Source organism: Wyeomyia smithii, chromosome 3, assembly GCF_029784165.1.
Source record: "Wyeomyia smithii strain HCP4-BCI-WySm-NY-G18 chromosome 3, ASM2978416v1, whole genome shotgun sequence".
NCBI classification, from domain to species: Eukaryota; Metazoa; Arthropoda; class Insecta; order Diptera; family Culicidae; genus Wyeomyia; species Wyeomyia smithii.
In genome coordinates, this window is record NC_073696.1 from 174,982,485 (window position 1) to 175,003,368 (window position 20,884).

Here is a 20,884-nt window from a genome sequence, read left to right on the forward strand (position 1 = left end):
ATTTTCTAATAATTCAAACTTTAAGTATTCAGCATCCTAGCTGTTTCCTGGTGCAAGTAGTGGGTTGTAATGGCTTCTTTCTCCGTCGTCTCGTTGGTTTTGTTCTGCATCAGACGCCACCGGCGCCAACGAACTCCGCTCCTCCTCAGGTGAAACATTGCGAAACTCGGCCGCTGTTAGCTTTCGGATATTGACCTCGATGATGCACTGGTGATGATGACAGCTCTACCGTGTGTTCTGAAAGAAAAAAGAAAACCTTTTGCGCACCAGGTGAACGGGCTATGCTGCGTCAACACTATTGGGCGTTGTCCTCTACTGCTGTTGATGAGGGAAGTAAACATATTTTCTCGACGTGTCTTTCCAATAATCCAGCTGCAGTCTTTAATGTGACAACTGTCACAACTCCATCGTCTCCAGGATGTACCTGTTGTATTCTACCAAGCTTCGACTTAATCGGTGGTAGGTTTTCCTCCCGTATCACGACCAACTGCCCTTCGGTAATTAAAACTGCCGGCCGCCAACGCTTGGTTCTTCCTTGCAGCTGGGCTAGGTACTCCAAGTGCCACCTCTTCCAAAACTCCTGCAGCTACTTTTGAATAACCTGCCAATGCCTAAGTCGGTTAATGGGTATAGTGGCATAATCTGGGTCTGGGAGTTGCTGTAGAGACGTTCCAATTAGGAAATGCCCTGGAGTCAGCGGTTCAAAATCGTTAGGGTCATCAGACATGGGTGTCAGCGGTCTCGAATTAAGACAACCTTCAACCTGAGCCAGAAGAGTGCACATGTCTTCGATTGATGCAGCATGCTCTCCGAGAACACGCACTAAATGAAATTTAGCCGATCTGACTGCCGCTTCCCATAAACCGCCTAAATGAGGGGCACTAGGTGGGTTGAAGTGCCAGTAAATTCCCTCGTTACCGCATTCCTTAGTCACGCGCTCTTGATGTTCCTTATTGCGATAACAGCTCGAACAATAATTTTAGCTGGTTTCGGGCTCCAATAAAATTCGTACCATTATCAGGGAATATTCCCGAACATCTACCTCTCCTCGCGATAAACCTGCGCAATGGTTTCAAAAACATTCCGGTGAAAGGTCAGTCACCAACTCCAAATGTACTGCCTTTGTACACATACAAATAAACACTGCGACGTATCCCTTAACAGCTGTGCGGCGAGGCCCCGGGCGAACATGAATAGGCCCAGAATAATCCACTCCAGTTTTGGAAAATGGTCGGGCAGCGGTCACGCGTGCTGCTGGCAATTCTCCCATAAACTGCTGAATTGGTTTTGGTTTCACTCTGAAACATCGTTGACAATTGTGTATAATTTGTCGTGCTACGGTACGACCACCGAATGGCCAGTATTTCAATCTAACTGCACCAAGCAGTAACTGCGGACCTGCAGGTAGTAGTTTATGATGATAATATTCGAGGAGCAACCTCGTGAATGGATGTCTTGCTGGTAGCACTACAGGATGTTTAGTGTCCTCGCTTTTCGATGCATTAGCTAGCCGTCCTCCAACTCGAATCAACCCTTCCTCTGACATCACTGGATTAAACCAGCGTAACGGCGAGTTTCGTTGTACGACTGAACCACTTGAGTGCCTTCCATTCGTCCACAAAAACCTCTGCACGCAACGCATTAACACCTGTTCTGCCAATTTTAGCTCCGATGCCTTTAAGAAGCCACTCTGCTCATTTCGCTCAACTCCTTTGGAACGATTCAAACGTCTACAGAAGTATGCGGTACATCTCACAAGCGCCGTGAAAGTCGAAAATTTCCGCACATACCAAGAGCTAAATGCAACCTGCTGACTTGTGCTATGCCCTACCGTACGACGAGCCTCTCTGCTTACATCCTCTGCGATTGACTCGGCTGGCTGCCAATGATCCCTTTCTGCCTTGAGCCATGCCGGGCCTTCCCACCATAATTCGTTGTTTCGAGCTTGATTCGGATTAATTCCCCGAGAGATGAGATCGGCAGGATTGTCTAATCCTGGAACGTGCCGCCATGTCTTGTTTTCGGTAAGCGCTTGGATTTTTGCTACCCGATTAGCCACAAAATTTGACCATGTTGACGGCGCAGCTTTGATCCATTGTAGGACGCAGGTGGAATCTGTCCAAAAGGTCATTTCCACGTCCATTTTTATAGCCTCAACCACTTGGTTCGACAGTTATGCCGCCATGCGTGCCCCGCACAATTCCAACCTTGGTATGGATTGGCATTGCAGCAGTGCCACCTTAGATTTGGAAGTGAGTAGTGCGACTGAAACATTTCCTCCTGTATCTATACTTCTTACATACGCACACGCTCCATACGCACGCTCGGACGCGTCTGAAAACACGTGCAGCTTCACAGAGACTGCTTTTGGTCGAATCACACAACGACTTATCACCAGCTCGTTCAACGATAGTAGCTGACCGTGAAAATATCTCCAATCACCTTGAACTTTCATTGGTAGGGGGTGATCCCACCCCAATCGGTTATCCTTTTCATCCTTCAAGCACCACAGCAACTGCATAAACACCTTAGCAGTTGTTATCACCGCTCCAATCAAGCCAAGCGGATCAAAAAGTGTAGCGATGGTCGATAGGACCTTTCGTTTAGTTAATGTTTCGCCTTTAATTAGATCGGGTATCTTGAACCGAAATTTTAAAACGTCCGTGTTTGGATGCCAGATGAGCACTAACGTTCTCACCGCTGGATCGGGATCTAATTGGTATCCTTCAGTTTTTATCAGTGCTAGATTGTCCTCTGACATGCCTTGCAAGGCTGAGGGACAATTTGAGGCCCATTTCCTCAATCGGAAACCGCCTTTCTCTAGCATTTCCTCTAACTGCATTCCTAAATTTAATGCTGTTTCCTCATTATCGACCCCAGTCAAAACGTCGTCCATATACACGTCTTGCTCCACAGCCCTTGCTGCGAGAGGAAAATGTGTTTGCTCATCCATAGCGAGTTGTTTGAAAGTCCTGGTTGCTAGAAACGGTGCGGGCCTGGTCCCGTACGTCACCGTGGTTAGCTCATAGGTTTCGGCATTCTTGCTGCTATCTGTATGCCACCGAATGCTTTGAAGCGGCCTATCCGCTGCGTTAATTTCAATTTGCCTGAACATTTTCTCGACATCAGAAACTAACATGAGTTGCTTCGTTCGACTCCGCAAAATAATCGATCGAAGATCCTCCTGTACTACCGGCCCCGTCAGTAGTACATCATTTAGCGACACTCCGGTTGCCGTTTTACAGGACGCGTCGAATACTACCCTAACCTTAGTAGTAGTACTCTCTTGCTTAACCACCGGATGATGTGGTAAATAGCAGCGAGTTACTTGCTCTAGGGAACGCGTTTCTACCTTACGCATATGTCCCAGTTGTAGGTATTCCTCCATAAACTGATCGTATTGCTGCCGCAGCTCTGTGTCCTTCAGTAACCTACGTTCCAATCCCAGCAGTCGCCGAAATGCGATGTCCCTTGACTCGCCAATCTTTGCCAATGCGCCTTCAACCTTGGGTAGGGAAACTGTGTACCGACCATCGGATCCTCGTTACACAGTTTGAGCAAACTGCTCCTCGCAGCGTAACTCTTCCGGAGTATAATTTGTGGGAGACCCAATCTCATCACAGGACCAAAACCGACTTAATAATTCTTCCAGACCGACCGCCATATTGCAGGAAGTAACCGAACTATGCTGGAAATTATCCACCGCCCCGGAAACTACCCATCCAAGGACTGGCTCAGTAAGCATCGGGAGGTTTTCACCCAACCGAACCTCATTTCCGGTATTAAAAAATGCAAAAAAATGCTGTATGCCAAGCACCAAGTCGACCGCCTTCGATACGAAAAAGGCTGGGTTCGCTAGTTCGACACCTGTCGGGATTTTCCATCCAGCCAAATTCACATTTGTTGTTGGGAGATTTGCTGTGACCTTCGGTAACAGTAGGAATTCCATCCTACGCGAGAATTCTGATACTCGAGACTTGATGGTAGTATTTGTCGTTTGTTTTACCCTAGAAGTAGATTCGCCAATTCCACATACTGCCACGTCGAACCTTCGACATTTGAGTTTCATTTTCTGCGCCAAACCTACTGTCATAAAATTGCATTCGGAACCGGAATCCAGCAAGGCTCGTGCTGGAAAACGAAAGCCTTGGTCGTCTTCCACCAAAACGACCGCTGTAGCTAGCAGCACGGACGATATTCGATGACCCGATACATTAGCAGACACTTGAGTAACCGATGTACTAGCCTCCTTAGTAGTACCACTATCCTTGCCCACTCTTTCCTTAGCAGCATGATTGCTCTCAGCTCTGAAACACACCAAGGTGTGATGCCTTTCCTTGCAGGTGCGGCATACGTATTTTGATGGACAATCCAGGGCCCTATGCCCTCTTTTAAAACAATTTCTACACAGAGAGTGCGTACGAATTAATTTATCCCGAACGGAAACCGTTAGCCGCTGAAACGCTGAGCATTGATACAACAGATGAGACTCTGAGCACGCCACACATTTCTCAGTCGTATTTTGAGTTACGTTGTGGCTATGACGAGGTGGATTCAAAACCTTCCTGAACTGCCGCGAAAACTCTGCCTTAGTTTCCGTGGGCTTCGTGTGTAATGCACCAAGGACTCGTACTCTTCTTTGCAGAAACTCAGTTAAATCTTTCACCGTGTCATTCTCCTTCGTTGAGGAATATCCTTCCCAGGCCCGTCTCGTTGCATTGTCTAATCGTGTGGATAAAATGTCCAACAGCAGCATATCTTTGTAATCTACTGGTTGAATAAGCTGATCCAATGTCTGTACGACCTGTTCAAACCCTTCCAACAAGGCTTGCAACTCGGCGGAAGATTCCCTCGTTAACGATGGTAGCTCAAAAAGTGCTTGCACCTGCCTTCGTTTGAGAAATTTGCTGTCATTATACCGCTTCGTAATCGTATCCCATGCAATTTGATAATTTGCCCTAGTTATAGAAAGTGGGTCTATCAGCGCCTTCGCCTCGCCAGCCAAACATCCCTTAAATAATGAAACTTCTCAACATCGGGTAAATCAGCCTTCCAATGAATTAACGAAGTGTACAGATCCCGAAAGCTCAACCACTCATCAATATTTCCATCAAAAGTTTGTAACTTGATTTGTGGGAGACGGACATGCTCAACGGTAGGTTGCTGCGTCGTATCATTGGCGCGAAGGGAAGCATTAATGGCCTCCAATTCTTTAAGCTTGTCCAACAGTACCGATTTTACCTTATAATACTCATTACCAAACTCCGACCGCTGCTGTATATATGTTTCATCCTCTGCCGTAAAGTCTTCGTGAATTTCAATTTCAATGATGACGTCATTCACCTTCTCCCACAACTCTTCTAGCTTCTCGAGTCGCACCGTCACCTGGCTAGCAGTAGTTTCAACACTAAACGCTTGCGCAAACTCACCGATATCTTTAAACATGTGGAGATACGATTTCAATTTTGTTTGAAGCGTCTTAAGCGCTGGAGATTTTTTAGAATTGGACGATGTCGTCGACGGCATTGCAACGGTTTTAACAGAGGGATTTAAAAACGGTAAATTGGATGCAGTAATCTGCAGAGTCTCAACTTCGGCTGAACATATACTGTAGAGCTATTCTATATTTACCTGACGAAACAGGATTTGTTGCGATCTCTACAAAATACTCCAACGGGAAAACGATTTTAATTTAGCGAAACCCAGTGCGATCAATCTTCCGCTATTGCACCTGCCTTATTGTGAGTCAATTTTCCTAACGCCTAAATTGCGATTAATGTAATGCAGTCACTCACTCCAATTGCGCGACGATAATTCCCATCCAAACAGTGTCGAAAGAAATATTATATGTAGTAACAATATAAAGTCCGACCTCGGCCGGACATATACCGGCTTAACTGACCTTAACAAGCAGTAATTGCAGCTTATTTCCAAAAAAATGCTCCAAGTCTATCAGTGGTCGCACTTAATATCCAATTCAAAATCACTCAGATAACAGTGAGATCGACATCATCCAATACATTGATACAGTCAACCCAACCGTGCCGATAAAAGTATGGTTGTAGTAAACAGACAACTAGCCTCGACTAGACATATACGATTGGTGTAATAAAAAACTGACCTGAGAAAACAGCTGTCGAGACGATACCAATCAATCTCTCAGTGCGCGCTGTGTGCTGCTGCTCGCCTTTGTGTAGAACAGCTGATCGATGCAGTGACAACCGTAGCTTGGTAGTGTCGAATTCAATCAGCAGAGTCGCCGTCGCAGCTAAGTGATTGTACGCAGGTAAGTCCAAATTACTTACTGGGATAGTAAGGTGAATTTGATTCGTTGTATCCTTTCCTTTTAGCTTATGGTGGTAAACTATACACCTTGCGTTTTTACCACTCGTGCCGTCGGCACCCGTCGAATATTGGGTTGCGGCAAACGTATGTAATATAGAGGAAAATACTTGTGTAGACTTTGCAGAAAGCCTAGCAACGGCAGGACATATATGTTGGGTTTTAAATACCTGGACAAACCAGGACAACAAGCCCGTTCCGAGTAGGTTTCCTGTCGCTGCAGATCCGTAGCGTAAAGTGAAGTGTGAATAAACAGAACAGAAACAGAACAGCCACTTCACGCTGCTCGTTGAATAATTGCGTTAGTTGCTGGTAGTGTAATCCGAACTCCTTCAAAGTTAACTTTTGTCGCCAAGTAAAGGACGCTTCCTTGCTCCAATGCAATCACGATGGCGGGTAATTGTTCACCTTATACCTCCAATTGTGCGAAAATAACGATGGCGCCCTTGCGCGGTATTTTAATCGCCTTAATTCCTCCGAAATCCTCCCTAGGATCCGGTTCGAAGGACCAAAATGTTTGGGAACAACTCCAAAGATTCCCGGGGTTGGTTCTGTTTCCTTAAGGTGGACTGTATCCGAAAACCGTAAACGTGAACAATTTCTTCTGGCGGCAATTTCACTTTATTTCTGCTAGAAGCACCGTTGCTTCTCTTGGGGGTTTTCGCTACCAAAATGAATGTCACTTCACTATCCGAAAACTACAATTTTATTTAAGCACAGTCTTTACATAAGCAAAAAACTTTTATTCAACTAACTAAATTACATATTTTCTAATAATTCAAATTTTGGGTATTCAGCATCCTAGCTGTTTCCTGGTGCAAGTAGTGGGTTGTAATGGCTTCTTTCTCCGTCGTCTCGTTGGTTTTGTTCTGCATAAGACGCCACCGGCGCCAACGAACTCCGCTCCTCCTCAGGTGAAACATCGCGAAACTCGGCCGCTGTTAGCTTTCGGATATTGACCTCGATGATGCACTGGTGATGATGACAGCTCTGCCGTGTGTTGTTGATTGTCACTACACGGCCCTCCCATGCAGCAAATGTTGTTAAATACCGACAGGGGTGTGTCGGTGGGTTTTGTGATATTCACTATCGAAGTTGCCAACACTTTATGACTCATTAATGCAACACTCTTAACAAAGTATTTGTTAAGAGTTTGTATAGTACGTCAGTATGCGGTCGTGTCTTGGGTACAATCTCCTACTTTTTTCGAAACTACGTTTAATATAAAAATGTTTTTGTTAGGAACTGTGATTTGTTAAGAATTTCGAGCCAACTGTGATTAGTTAAGAAGAATTTCAGGCAACAAAATTTTCTATTTAAAAAAACTTATTTAAAAAAAAAATCTGCTGACCGATTTTTTCCTAAATAAAATTTTAAAATGATTTTTTTTAGTGTACAATCTCAAATTTAATTTTGTCAATAGTTCTCAATGCAAGTTTAGACACTTTTCTAATGCATTCTTCGAAAACTTTCAACTTGATTCAGATATGTCGATTTATCAAAAATATTTTAGCCTGTTTCAAATGCTAGTACAGTTAAACGTATTTTTCACAAAAGAATACCGACCAAATTAATTAACGGAAAACTCTTTGTGAATAAGTTGAAACGTATTTACTTCCAGGGGCCCCTTTCACCGCTAATAAAATACATATGAGTCCGTTCACCGCTCACCAGGCTCCCTTTACCGCTCACGATTTAATAAGATCTAGTTGAAAGTTTACATGGTTTTAAACGATATAAAATAACATCAAATGGTATTTCGAATTGTTCAGCTTATTCATTTAAAATTTAGTAGCATTTTCTAGTGAAAAACTTTTTATCAAATCGAAGAGAAGTGCTTCATTTATGCGATTTCAGTTTAAGCTCTCTATTTTCTTCTTATTTCTTGCAATTTTAGTTAAGTTTAGCTCGTTTTTCGTTGTCAGTCCATTTGAAACCCATATTTTTAGCATTTTTAGCTCTCCCCGCTGGTCCTGAGGTACGATGCTGGCCTAACAAGCCATTCGTCGTAGGTTCGAGTCTCGGCTCGGAATATAGAACCAGATTGATCTTCAATATGCAATATTGTTTGTGCCAATTATGCATGCGGTTGCTGAGTAATAAGAGTTTGAATACAGTCAAACCTGTTTTTGTGCGAGGGATAGGGACCGCACAAAAAAATCGCATAAAAAAATCATTTGAAACTCCACGTGCAGATACAAAATAATATTTCCACAGCATTATTGAAAAAAAAAACTTTTTTTATGCGGTGGATAGGGACCGCATGAAAAAAATTTTCAGTTGAAAAAAACTCGAAAGTTTTTGATTCTGATTTAGAACACCTATAAGAACAATTTTAAAACATCGGATTGATAAACGAAACTTTTTTAAACATACTAATCCTTTCAACCGCTTTCCTTCGTAGGCAAGCAATTCGTGACTTTTCCTACGTAAAACTGGCTCAAATAGTAATTTTTGGACGCAACACTTGGAATTTGGAATTCATTCCAAGAATCGGAAAAACTAAATGGCTGAAAATGTTGTCGGAAGAGGTCCTTTTTCATATGCCGCACAAAAAAAAATTCGCTCAAAAAAAAAAAAAATCGCATAAAAAAAGACGCACAAAATAAATTTCGCACAAAAACGAGTCGCACAAAAACAGGTTTGACTATCATTTTTCGATGTAAAAACTGATTTTTCTCCGCGGGGGTAGGGTTAATAAACAGAAGGTCGAGTTCAAAATCGGAATATAGAACCAAGGCTTTATTTTTCTATTTTTAGCATAAATTGAATGATCTGACTCATCTGAATTCTGAATTGTTGATTTTGATGATTTGCAAAAAAAAAAATCAGCAACAATTCATAGCCAAAACTTTTAAAGCAAATATCTTTATTCCAGTGGGTCAGGCCAACCTATGCAGAACAGAGAAACGATATTGCGATTTACGATGCAAAAAAGAGGCCCTGGGATCGCTATTAATAACAAACAAACGCGAAAATGTTGACGGCGATGTCAATAATAATAAAAATTTGACATTTCGTTAAACCTTGTCAGCAATTTTCTTTTGATTCACTTCTTTGGTTTTTATGCCGCTATATTTAGACACGAGATTTACAACAAACGTTCCACACGATCGGTTGATGTAATGGACGTAGAGTAATGTAACATTACATTTCTCTTGAAAAAATTTTTTGAAGTAAAAAGTGAGCAGTAAATGGAGGTCGAACGGTACTAATGAATATTTCGTATCGAAATTATTGTTCAAATCGGATCTAATCGAGATGTTCACCCATTCGACCTTACTGGACAATATCATCACGGTTTGATTCATAAACTAACTTCGTATTCGCGAATATATTTTATATTTAAGAAGAATAGCTATCAACTATATAAAATGTTTTTCAATCGTTCAATATTACACTTGCTCCATATTAACGAACCTATTAACACAGTCGAATATTCCATTAACGTATGTTTATTTTGTCATTCTGACAAATCACCTCGCTGATCATATCATTACGGGTTTAACAAGCCTTGCTGTTGTCGTTTCCACTGTTAACAATTCAATATCAATACTGAAAATCTGAAAAAAATCCTATGTTAAATTTTAGTTTATTTTCAGGTGCTGAGCAATAATAAAATAAAATGGATTCAGCTGCCAGTATAATCTTGATTGAGTTTTTTATATCTTATTTTCGTAAAACACGAATATATCAGATACCAAATATCAATTCAGTCTCGTCATCGGTATCATCAATAAAGAGCAAATGTTTCGAAATATTGATTAAAATTACGTACCTTTACTCTAGCATGACTGTTCATACAGTGAGAATTTCGCCTTGTACGTCTGTTAGTATGTTCTGAAAACATTCAATAAAAAAGTACTTTGTTATATACTTTGTAAATCAATGCGACATCCTCTTTACATTTCATAATTTTGATTCAGTAAAATTGAAATGCGTAGGAATTGTAGGAACAAGTTTTCTTCATGTTTCTATCATAGCGAGCTGAGTTGAAATCATCACGATATAAGTTTTACTGACTACATAGTGTTTTCGAATACTTACTTTTATAAAAAGAGTAACCACTATATTTAACCGTGAATCTGTAAAAGAAAACAAAAAATACTTAGAAAATCATCAATTCATATGGCTGACATTCTTTATATCCGAAATAAATCAATTCAGTCGCCAGTATAATCTTCACCCGAACCGTAACATCCCGTTTTTGTAGAAGACGAAAACGTTGGATATCATTTAATTGGGTTAGGTCTCGTCATCGGTATCAACATTGGAAATAACAAGTTTTATTTCACCTTGCACTGCTCTTATACCATATTAACATGAAATTTAAGTTGATTCAATTTCGATTTTAAATCGATAATACATAATGTAAAAATATGAGTCTTTTAAACTTTGAATCTATAGAAAATAATTTGGCGAACTACATTTTTAACTCAACTACTACTATCATTTTACTCATTCATTCAACACGACGTCGAAAATAAACCAGTTTTAATGCATTTATGATATCATTGAACAATTACCTTATCATCTACATGCAGGATACATATTGTAAGCTACTTCCATCGTAATTTCTGAAAATATAAACATAATCATATAAGCAAAAGTATTGAAGTACTTTCGTATGCGATTTCAACGATTAGACTCAGTTAAATTCTAATGCGTAAGAATTATAGGAACAAGTTTTCTTCATGTTTCTATCATAGCGAGCTGAGTTGGTAATCATCACGTTGATTAAGTAACTGAGTTGATGCCGTATCTCCGAATACTTACTTTTGTTGATGAGTAATCCATGCGTACAAACGTTGAATCCACACCTGTAAAAAATAATAGTTCTATATATAATCAATTTATATGACCAATATTATTTCTTGTGTTCATCTAACTAAATTCAACGATTCAGTCGCCAGTATAATCTTTACCCGGACCGTAATATCGCGTTTTTGTAAAAGACAAAAACGTTGGACATCATTTGATTTGGGTTAAGTCTCGTCATCGGTATCATCATTAGAAACTACACACATTTTCAATTAAATAAAACTCAAATAAACTTTGACAGTGTGAGCAGTGTAATAAAAAAAAGGCCAATTGTTGTTAAATTTACCTACCTTATAATCTTTTTGGACGATACGTTTTTTTTCCAACTTAAATTTTTTTACGGTTTCTGTGATTTCTGTAAAAGTGAACATAAAAAATCATGTGAATAAAATATGCGCTCACGTTAAATTATAAATTTCTTGAAAAAAACTCAGAAAAATTCTAATGCGTAGGAATTATAGGAACAATCTTTCTTCATGTTTCTATCATAGCGAGCTGAGTATGTAATCATCACGTTATTAAAGCGATTAAGTTGATATTGTATTTTAGGACACTTACTTTTATATGAAGACTGATCAAAATGTTGATTTGTTGAATCACCACCTGTAAAAAAATAAACATTAGTAACACGATTTACATATTAAATGGCATATCTTCGTTTGTAACAAAAGTAACACGTATGATACTTTTTGATGCGAAAACTCAAAATAAATCTTAAAATGAGCTTTTAAAATATTTATTTTATTGAAAGAACCGCTTCTTTTTTTTCACGATTCCTATTTGCTTCTGCTTAGTTTTTAAGAAAAATAACGCCAACCAATAATTGAAATATTCTAGTCTTGGTTACTACAACAAAACCATTTAATGTAAAATGAGCAATCAGTGTCTTTCAACTTCAAAAGCAGCTTTGTCGATAATGGACACTGTTCAAGATAACGTCATAAAACGAGTTCCTCTAGAGATTAATCTATGGTATTTGCAATTTGTACATTAGGGTGGGACAAAAAATAATTTCTAGCTCCCATGCACTTTTCAAGTTCCTTATGGGTTCGTTCCTAAACCACGTGGTCAATAAAAGGGGTGACGGGGGGGGCTGTCAAAAGACCACGAAAGACCACGCACGTGGGTGGGGGGGTTAACGAAATGACCACGTGGTCTTTTTTCCTGACTTATAATTTATTTTTGCCACCAAGTCAAGAATGAAGCTTTTGCATCTTTTACTCCGAAATATAGAATGTACTAGAAATTTAATACCAAAAATTAAAAATTTACCTACCATGGAGCAAAGTGCATTTTTGGCACTTGACAAATGAAAAGACCACGTGGTTAAAGCCGGAAAGGGGGGCGGGGTTGGCCAAAAGACCACGGGGTACGAGGGGTATAAAAAGTCATCAAAATATGACCACGTGGTTTAGGAACGGCCCCTATGGGTCCTATAACAACTGTGTAACTTTTCAGATCGATCGGTGTAACTATATTTTTGCGCCCGATTTTTAAAGTTTCCTTACGATTTTATTTGGAAAAATCCACTTTTTCAAAAACTTATTCTCTAGAGATGTCCAGTTGGCTCCTAAAAATATATCAATACATGATATTTGTAGAAAATTTTCCTGGGAAAACTCTTCTGAAGACCGTAAGACGCTACGATGCTTGTAAAAAAAGTTATTCACCTCAAACTGATTGAATGTCTGACGAACGGCTCACTATTCAATTTTACTAGTAATACTGCTGCAGGATGCTGCTGTTGCAAATTCAATCATGTGATAAGAAATGATCTCGTGTAAAATTTATCTTAGAGGCTTCTTCGAAGATACTATGAGCAAAAATTACACTTTAAAGCTTACTTCCACGTGAAATTATTTCTCATCCTTAAGCAAGTTTGCAATAGCAGCATGCTGTAGCAGTATTGCTGGAAAAATTTAATTGTGAGCCGTTCGTCAGACATTCAATCAGTTTGAGGTGAATAACTTTTTCTACAAGCATCGTAGCGTCTTACGGTCTTCAGAAGAGTTTTTCCCAGGAAAATTATCTACAAATATCATTTATCGATATATTTTTAGGAGCCAACTGGACATCTCTAGAGAATAAGTTTTGAAAAAGTGGATTTTCCCATATAAAATCGTATGAAAACTTTAAAAATCGGGCGCAAAAATATAGTTACACCAATCGATCTGAAAAGTTACACGGTTGTTTTAGGACCCATAAGGAATACGAAAAGTGCATGGAAGCGAAAAAATAACAGCATCGCTTTTTTCCCATATAACCGTGTCCCAGTCTAATGTACATGTACATGTGTTCACGTTGCTTAGAAATTATTTTAGTGTTACCTATTTACAATTTTCTTACCCGTGTTTGCGAAACAAAATCTCATAAATGTTTATCCATATTTATCCAAATGAGTTTCTGCAAAAAAATCATCATATAATCATCGGAAATTAACGCTTTTACTTCGGTTTAAATCTGTTGTCATCAGTGAAAATTTAATGCGTAGGAATTATAGGAACAAGTTTTCTTCATGTTTCTATCATAGCGAGCTGAGTTGGTGATCATCATTGATATGTCATTTTAACACTGGAAAGATAGTCTGCGTAAATTTGACTCTCCACTTTCAGCAATTTTGCCCACTCGTTTCTAACAGCGCGTTGTTTTTTCTTAATCAGTAAAATAAAAAAAAACAAAATCTAATGTTCGTTATGAAAGGAAGAATTATGAAGAAAAACTTGCATTTTCAATGATTTGAAAGTTGTGAATCAATTTGACTTATGATTATCTTATACGCACATCACAATATGACTATCTTTCCAGGGTTAACAAGTCCCCCAAATAAATTAATAAAGTAGAGGCGAACGTTTACTTACCTTTTGCAAAAATGTTTTTTCAGTCAGCGGTCTCTGAAAAAAAAAATTGTTATTAGTGTTTAATTTAGTTCATCTTGAAATCGACAGATGTATTAGTAAAAGTATAAATTGTTCCGTATTAAATAAAGGTTCTGGATTTTTTTTTTGTAAATAATTTACCAATAAAACATGTTAGTTTCGGGAAGCATGCATTGAAATAATAATCTAATAAAATGTTTAACCTTACCGTTTTGTTAGTAGACCAAGGTGCTAATTTCTTTATTTGTACTGGCTCATAATTTAATTGTCAGCTCTTCACATTTCGCAGGTCTCTGAAAAAAATCTTTTTTAAATCGAGTTATTTCAACTAAATGACGCAGATAGACTGCTTAACTTAATTTTCAGTCGATATCGTTTATCTCTTTCACATTCGAATAGTCAGAGACGAGAAATAACTAATTTAAGATTGATTCATCATTGAATTTAAATGCAACAATAAACAATATCAGTTATTTACCTTTTATTCTTAAGAGATGTTTGCTTAATGTAATCTGTAAAGAAATTGCAATTAAAACTAGTTAACAAAATGTAAATTTCAACGATACTTACTGCCATTAACGCTATCAAGACAACACTAAGGGGAACATTTAAGAATAACAACAATTTTTTCCATGTACAACAGATGTAAGTTGTATTTACGAACTTTTCTCCCACATTAACGCACCCTACGCTTCACTTGCTGGTTTCAAAGCGGAAATTATTCATTTATAATGCTAATGCTGTTTAAACCGATTCCTGTACTGGCGGTTCATAGCCTTCTGGGCGATCGATTGTAACGCCACCTTCAGCGGTTCCAGTCGAAACTTCGGCACCTTTGCCACCACCATCGCCATGTAGCTCAAGCAAGTTAGCCAGATCGAAACGAGGTTTCTTGAGGACTTTTACCTGTACAAGTGTAAAGAAATCGACGAAAAAAAAATTAAATCTGTTGTTAGTGGCCATGAAAGACACGTACTTGTTTAGCATTTTTAATAAAATTATCGCGCGAAGCAGCGTTCCAACACCAAAAGAAATATGAATTTCTTACTTAATTAACATTGAATAAAGTTTAACACTTGACATATACATATCTCGAACAAATAAAATAATTTTAAGAAAATGCACGCTATTCTCCAGCATGCTTTAGTAAGTTTTTGGGTATAAAAACGTCTTCGGAAGATACGGATCACTTACCTTTCGAATGTAGACATCATGTAGCGGGTATACCCCCTGGCACGCCTTCTCAATATCCTTAGCGATCGAGTCCGGTAACAACTTGATAACGACCTCTTTGAGATCGGAACTCGTCACATCGCGTGTGATAATAGTAGTCATCTTCTTTCGAATTTCCTTGATTTGAGAATGCTGAGCGTAACAAGTCTTACGCTGAGATGCCGAATCCTTGATGGTGAAACCAATACAGAAAACACGCAACAGATAACCGTCGGTAGTCTTGCAATCGACTGAACATTCAATCAGCGTTTGCCATTTTTTGACCATGGATCTGGAATACATTAAAATTCAACGCGTCAACACAATTCTACTGAGTATCAATTGTCAACAATAGCATATAATCAAACGCTCGTTACGCTTACCTCAGTTTATCCGTGGTCAAATCCATTCCGTGGAAATTGCACAGGACATTCCGACCGTGCACATCCTCAGCTATTAGCTTGAACTTACGGAAGGACCTCTCTGCATCACTGTCATTCTGCAAATCAGCTAGCGAAACCTCAAACACGCGGCCCTTCAAACCATCGGAAGCGATTCGAGTGCCCTGAGTACGATTTACCAAGGTTTTACCAACCTGGCGAATTGAAAACATGTTTGGGGCTTTCACATCGTACCAATCCTTGCGAGTGAACGGGTCCACAACCTTCTTTTTCGACCCTTTTTTGCCTCCTTTCGAGGTGCCTTTATTTTTGCCGACCGCCATGATTACACTTCACGATCAAAAAGAACGGAAACAGCTCTCGATTGACAGTTTGACGCTGAATTTCCGCTGAACTGAAATTTCAGTACAACGCAGCTGTCAAACATACAGCTATCATTTTTTTGGTAACGCACGTAAATTCACTTCCGACTGATTGACAGTGTTCCACTGTTCTGTTTGTTTACAATCAAAAGTCAGCTGAAATATATTTTTGTGGGTGCTTTATTCATCAAAAATGGTATATCTAATTTTATTAATGATTGACAATGACCTTATATTCAAAATGGTGTTTATGTATAGTCGACATCCGTAATTCTAGCAGGGTTGGGACTAGCCGCAATTGGTTTCGGTGGCCGGGCTTTGCTGCGTCAAATGCCTAATGCGGCAAGCAAAATGCAGGAAGCGCTTCAAAGTTTGCCTAAATTTGACGCTAAATCGATGGCTAATTCCAAATACTATCGCGGAGGCTTTGATCCAAAAATGAATAAAAGAGAGGCCGCTCTTATACTAGGTATTAGCCCGTCGGCATCAAAGCTGAAGGTACGTAATTATTGCTAATGATGCAACATTATTTTATCGAACGGAAATTTTAGATCAAAGATGCTCATAAAAAAATTATGTTACTAAATCATCCAGATCGTGGAGGTTCACCATATTTAGCTGCTAAAATAAATGAGGCAAAAGATTTCTTGGATAATGCGAAATAGCTACCACGAGCAAAGAATTTGTAAATATTGAACTGAAATTTTAATAAATAGTGTAGCAGAGCTGCCAGATTTTATTTTGAAAAATCTGTATGCACCCATTGAAAAAAAACTGTATTTCTCTGTATTTTGTTCATGTGCCAAGTGCTTGGGTGTAAATATCATTGTCCAGAACAATAAAAAATGTTTTTGTCATTTTTACCATGAAAAAGGGGGGCTGTTATATATCTTAACAGCATTTTTCCAAGCATTTTTTCCATACATTTAGAAGTCACTGACGATGTTTTCATGGTAAAAATATTGTCGGTGGCAGATGCAACAACGAAAAACGTTGTTGAAACATGGTAATGGCAAAAATCGTTTGCAAGCTTACATGTTCTTATGGTTATAATAAAACCTTAATTAATCCACCTAGCGGTCAGACCCAACCTTTCTCATTCAAACTTATTATTTGTAAAAATAGATTTTCATAAACGCTTCTATCTATCTTCTATACCTATAAAAATGCAGTCCGGTCTGTCTGTCTGATCCATATAGGCTCGGAAACTACTGAACTGATCGACGTGAAAATTTGTATGAACGAGTTCTAGGGGCCGAGAAAGGTTCCTATGATGGTTTGAGACCCCTCCCTATTCTGGAAGGGAGGGGTTCCATACAAATGAAACTCAAATTTCTGCACATCTCGAGAACTAACCAAGTAAATAGAACCAAATTTGGTAGTTGGATGTTTCTAGGGGTAACAAAATTTAATATATCCATAATGGTTTGACACCCCTCCCTCTTCTATGAGGGAGGGGTCCCATACAAATAAAACACGAATTTCGCACAGCTCGAGAACCAATCAACCAAATTTGGTATGTTAATGTTTTTAGAGGTAACAAATATGTCCATAATATTTCAACTCCCCTCCCTCTCTTTGAGGAAGGGGTTTCAAACAAATGAAACACAAATTTCTGCTTATCTCGAGAACTAACCAACTAAATGGAACCAAATTCAGCAGGTGAATATTTTTAGGGGTAACAAATATATCCATAATGGTCTGACACCCCTCCCTCTTCTATAAGGGAAGGGTCCCATACAAATGAAACTCAAATTTCGCACAGCTCGAGAACCAGTCAAGCAAATATAACCAAACTTGGCAAGTTGATTTTTTTAGGTGCAACAAGCATGTCCATAATATTTCGACACACTTCCTTCTTCTGGCATGTCTCCAAATACCATTTCGAAATCCAAGATGGCGACTTCCGGTTTCTGAGAAACAGCGGCAAATGACCAAATAGCAATATGGGTATTTCCGGAATTATTATGATGCACTGAAGCCACAAATCGACCTCAGATATTATTTTGAATTGTAAGATGGCGACTTCCGGTTTCTGGAAAACAGCGGCAAATGACCAAATACCACCTAATATGGGTATTTCCGGGATTGTTATGATGCACTGAAGCCACGAATCGACCTCAGACAACATTTTTTGTAAGATGGCGACTTCTGGTGTCTGGAAAACAGCCGAAAATTACCAAATACCACCCAATATGAGTGTTTTTTTAACCAGGATGACGCTCAGAGGCCAAAAACTGTCTCCTAATGCCATTTTGAAATCCAAGATGGCGACTTCCGCTTCCTGAAAAACAGCGGCAAATGACCAAATACCACCCAATATGGGTGTTTCCGGAATTAATATGATGCACTGACGCCACAAATCGACCTATCTACCTCAGACAACATTTTGAATTGTAAGATGACGACTTCTGGAAAACAGCCACAAATGACAAAACACCACCCAATAAGAGTGTTTCTCTAAGCAGATTTACGCTTTAAGGCCAGAAATTGTTCCCAAATGCCATTTTGAAATCCAAGATGGCAACTTCCGGTTTCTGAATAATAGTGGCAAATTACCAAATACCACCCAATATGGGTATTTCCGAAATTGTTATGATGCACTGAAACCACAAATCGACCTTAGACAACATTTCGAATTGTAAGATGGCGACTTCCGGTGTCCGGAAAACAGCCTAAAGTGACCAGATACCACCCAATATGAGTATCTCCGGAACCAGAATGATGCTAGAGCTAAAAATTGACCTCAGACGCCAGTTTGAATTGTAAAATGGCAACTTCTGGGAAACAGCCGTAAATCACCGAATACTATTACATATGGATATGTCCGTAATCGAAATGATGTAAAGAAGCCAAGCATTGACCCTGGACACCATTTTGAATTCGAAGATGTTCACTTTGTTTTTTGAAAACAACGAAAATACCTTACATGCACCCAATATATTTGTACAAAGTTTGTACAGAGCCAAAAGTCGAAAAAGTCATTCCGATAAAACCAATAATTTCAAACGATATAAACAAATCGCATGGAATCAATGAATTTGAAATGTTCAAAATTATTAAATTAAACACTAAAATAGGCGAGACAAAGTTTGCCGGGTCAGCTAGTAGAAGTATAAAATATGAAATTTGACGTAATGTTAGAGCAAGCCCACTAGTGGCTAAATTGAAGTTTCTAAAGCTAGTTTGGCAACTCCCACCATAACACGGCAACCGCACCGGGCGTTGCTATGTTGGTTTGGGAAATAGCAATCCCAATCTCGGGTAATAGCGAGTTATTAAATTTGGCAACGCGATAGCAACGAGCCGAATCGTTGCCGGCAAATCAGTGATGCCAGAGCCGAATCGTTGCTATTTGATGAAATGTCAAACTGTTGTTTTTTTTGTGCTCGATAGTGAATGTTCGTAATAATATTACGAAGATGATGAGTGTTTCGAATGCGGCCTCAATTGGTCGGCCACGGAAGACGAGATGTTTTGCCTCGCTTGTTAAACACGTCGTAGAACGCAAGTGTCGGCGTGAACTCAATTTGGTTGGTTGACATTTTGGTGTGCAACCTACACGATGCGGAAAGCGCAAATCCTCACAATATTGGCCAATATTATTCAATATACCTGGAAGGTTTAGGCAAATCTGCTCGGGAGTATTACCAACTATATTCCCGTTTAGTTCGGTCGTTGTATAAAAAAACCATATTTCTCCTGCGTTCGAAAGCGGCGTTGGAAATGGTCATCTGTATTGACCGGTGTTTCCCATGAAAACATTGTTAAAACGCTGGATGGCACCTTCCTCCGTATGGCGGTCAATGTTTGGCTATTTACTAGGCTGAGAGCCGCCCCGAATCTTTCCAAAAACCCTTTTCTTAATCGCGTATAAGGAAATTTGTTTGGCGAAATCACTTTCTTCATCACTAGAATCAACCAAATACTCGAAAACAATTTCCGCGTTCTATATTCAAGTTTCTTTTTTTGGTGGCAAATTTTCAAATATTAATAGCAAACTGTGGGAACCAAGACATCATAGAATACAGAATACAACTAATGAAAGTTCGCCAGCTTTCAGTAGAATAGTCGTTTAAGCCAACGTTGCGGGACGTGCCCACTTTTACGAAATTACTTTAAATAAACATGTAAGGATGAAAAAATCCATGTACGCACAAGTAAAAAAACCTGCAAAAGAATTATGTTATCGATAACTTGGGAAAACGGAAACAAAGTTAAAACAAAGTTGCGTGAAATGGAGGGAACATTTTATGAAGCAGAAAGAACGTAGATCATTCCGGAAAAGATTGACTGACGGATAGGTTGGTTATTACTAGATACGCAAAAAATATGCGAAATACATCACAAACAAACATTTTGCCAACGCTGGCTAGTGACGGTCTTCAGAAATTGGCAACTGCCGGTGTGAAAAAGAAATAGTGGAATTGGTAATCCCCATTAGCAACGACCGGTGCGAAAATCGGTTGCTATCCAAAATAGCAACGGCCAGCGTTGTGAAAGTAGCAACTCAAATGGCAACTCACCGGTGCGCTTGCTCTTAGTGCTTAAGAAATAGCGAAATAAAAATAATGACTATGAATTTCTTACAATTTCATCACGAGCGATACCGGGAACGTTCAAATAGTACGATACCACATTTAAATTATGTTGAGGCCACATAAATTGATCAAAGCAGGTATTGTTTTAAATAGTCTTTGAATTTCTATCCTTTCCATAACTTTATCAAATTGTTATGAAGTTTGTTATTTGTATGTTTGAGAGATGGCTCGTTTATATGACACTAGTTATGTTCAAATGAGTCGTGTAATCTTTGAGATAATAGACTTTCGTTGTTTTAACAATTTAATACATAACGGTTGCTTAAGTT

General features: G+C 39.1%; 3 protein-coding genes across 7 annotated transcripts; 1 reads left to right on the forward strand and 2 right to left on the reverse strand.

The window, feature by feature from the left end:
* Positions 1 to 2,173: 2,173 nt before the first annotated feature.
* Positions 2,174 to 5,526, reverse strand: LOC129728864 (uncharacterized). Its single transcript, XM_055687329.1, has 3 exons — positions 5,146 to 5,526; positions 3,659 to 5,011; positions 2,174 to 3,505 (listed from the first exon to the last, which is right to left on the reverse strand). Exons 1-3 carry the CDS (start codon positions 5,524 to 5,526, stop codon positions 2,174 to 2,176), a joined length of 3,066 nt encoding a protein of 1,021 aa, XP_055543304.1.
* Positions 5,527 to 9,665: 4,139 nt separating this feature from the next.
* On the reverse strand, positions 9,666 to 16,035 carry LOC129727239 (40S ribosomal protein S3a). Of its 5 annotated transcripts, none has more exons than XM_055684843.1 (13): positions 15,635 to 16,035; positions 15,234 to 15,543; positions 14,610 to 14,945; positions 14,518 to 14,551; positions 14,248 to 14,332; positions 14,022 to 14,054; positions 13,510 to 13,566; positions 11,722 to 11,766; positions 11,454 to 11,518; positions 11,119 to 11,162; positions 10,869 to 10,919; positions 10,390 to 10,427; positions 9,666 to 10,182 (listed from the first exon to the last, which is right to left on the reverse strand). In XM_055684843.1, exons 1-3 carry the CDS (start codon positions 15,973 to 15,975, stop codon positions 14,784 to 14,786), a joined length of 813 nt encoding a protein of 270 aa, XP_055540818.1. In that variant the 5' UTR covers positions 15,976 to 16,035; the 3' UTR covers positions 9,666 to 10,182; positions 10,390 to 10,427; positions 10,869 to 10,919; positions 11,119 to 11,162; positions 11,454 to 11,518; positions 11,722 to 11,766; positions 13,510 to 13,566; positions 14,022 to 14,054; positions 14,248 to 14,332; positions 14,518 to 14,551; positions 14,610 to 14,783. The 5 variants fall into 5 exon arrangements, with proteins under 5 accessions (XP_055540818.1, XP_055540820.1, XP_055540821.1 ...); XM_055684845.1 differs by having other exon boundaries at positions 14,248 to 14,455; XM_055684846.1 differs by having other exon boundaries at positions 9,666 to 9,905; positions 10,121 to 10,182; positions 14,518 to 14,945.
* A 46-nt stretch (positions 16,036 to 16,081) lies between these two features.
* Positions 16,082 to 16,739, forward strand: LOC129727240 (mitochondrial import inner membrane translocase subunit TIM14). Its single transcript, XM_055684847.1, has 3 exons — positions 16,082 to 16,210; positions 16,273 to 16,512; positions 16,566 to 16,739. The coding sequence occupies exons 1-3, from the start codon at positions 16,208 to 16,210 to the stop codon at positions 16,677 to 16,679; spliced, it is 357 nt and encodes a 118-aa protein (XP_055540822.1). The 5' UTR covers positions 16,082 to 16,207; the 3' UTR covers positions 16,680 to 16,739.
* Positions 16,740 to 20,884: the final 4,145 nt, after the last annotated feature.

Excerpts from the sequence above, each read along its gene's own strand:
- LOC129728864 (XM_055687329.1), bottom strand. The coding sequence starts at position 5,526 with ATGCCGTCGACGACATCGTCCAATTCTAAAAAATCTCCAGCGCTTAAG. Across the intron at positions 5,012-5,145 it reads AGCAACCTACCGTTGAGCAT|GGATGTTTGGCTGGCGAGGC; the intron begins GTCCGTCTCCCA and ends TCATTATTTAAG. Across the intron at positions 3,506-3,658 it reads TTACTTCCTGCAATATGGCG|GTTGAAGGCGCATTGGCAAA; the intron begins GTCGGTCTGGAA and ends TCCCTACCCAAG.
- LOC129727239 (XM_055684843.1), bottom strand. The coding sequence starts at position 15,975 with ATGGCGGTCGGCAAAAATAAAGGCACCTCGAAAGGAGGCAAAAAAGGG. Across the intron at positions 15,544-15,634 it reads TTGACCACGGATAAACTGAG|ATCCATGGTCAAAAAATGGC; the intron begins GTAAGCGTAACG and ends AATGTATTCCAG. Across the intron at positions 14,946-15,233 it reads ATGATGTCTACATTCGAAAG|GTAAAAGTCCTCAAGAAACC; the intron begins GTAAGTGATCCG and ends ACACTTGTACAG.
- LOC129727240 (XM_055684847.1), top strand. Across the intron at positions 16,513-16,565 it reads CGTCGGCATCAAAGCTGAAG|ATCAAAGATGCTCATAAAAA; the intron begins GTACGTAATTAT and ends CGGAAATTTTAG.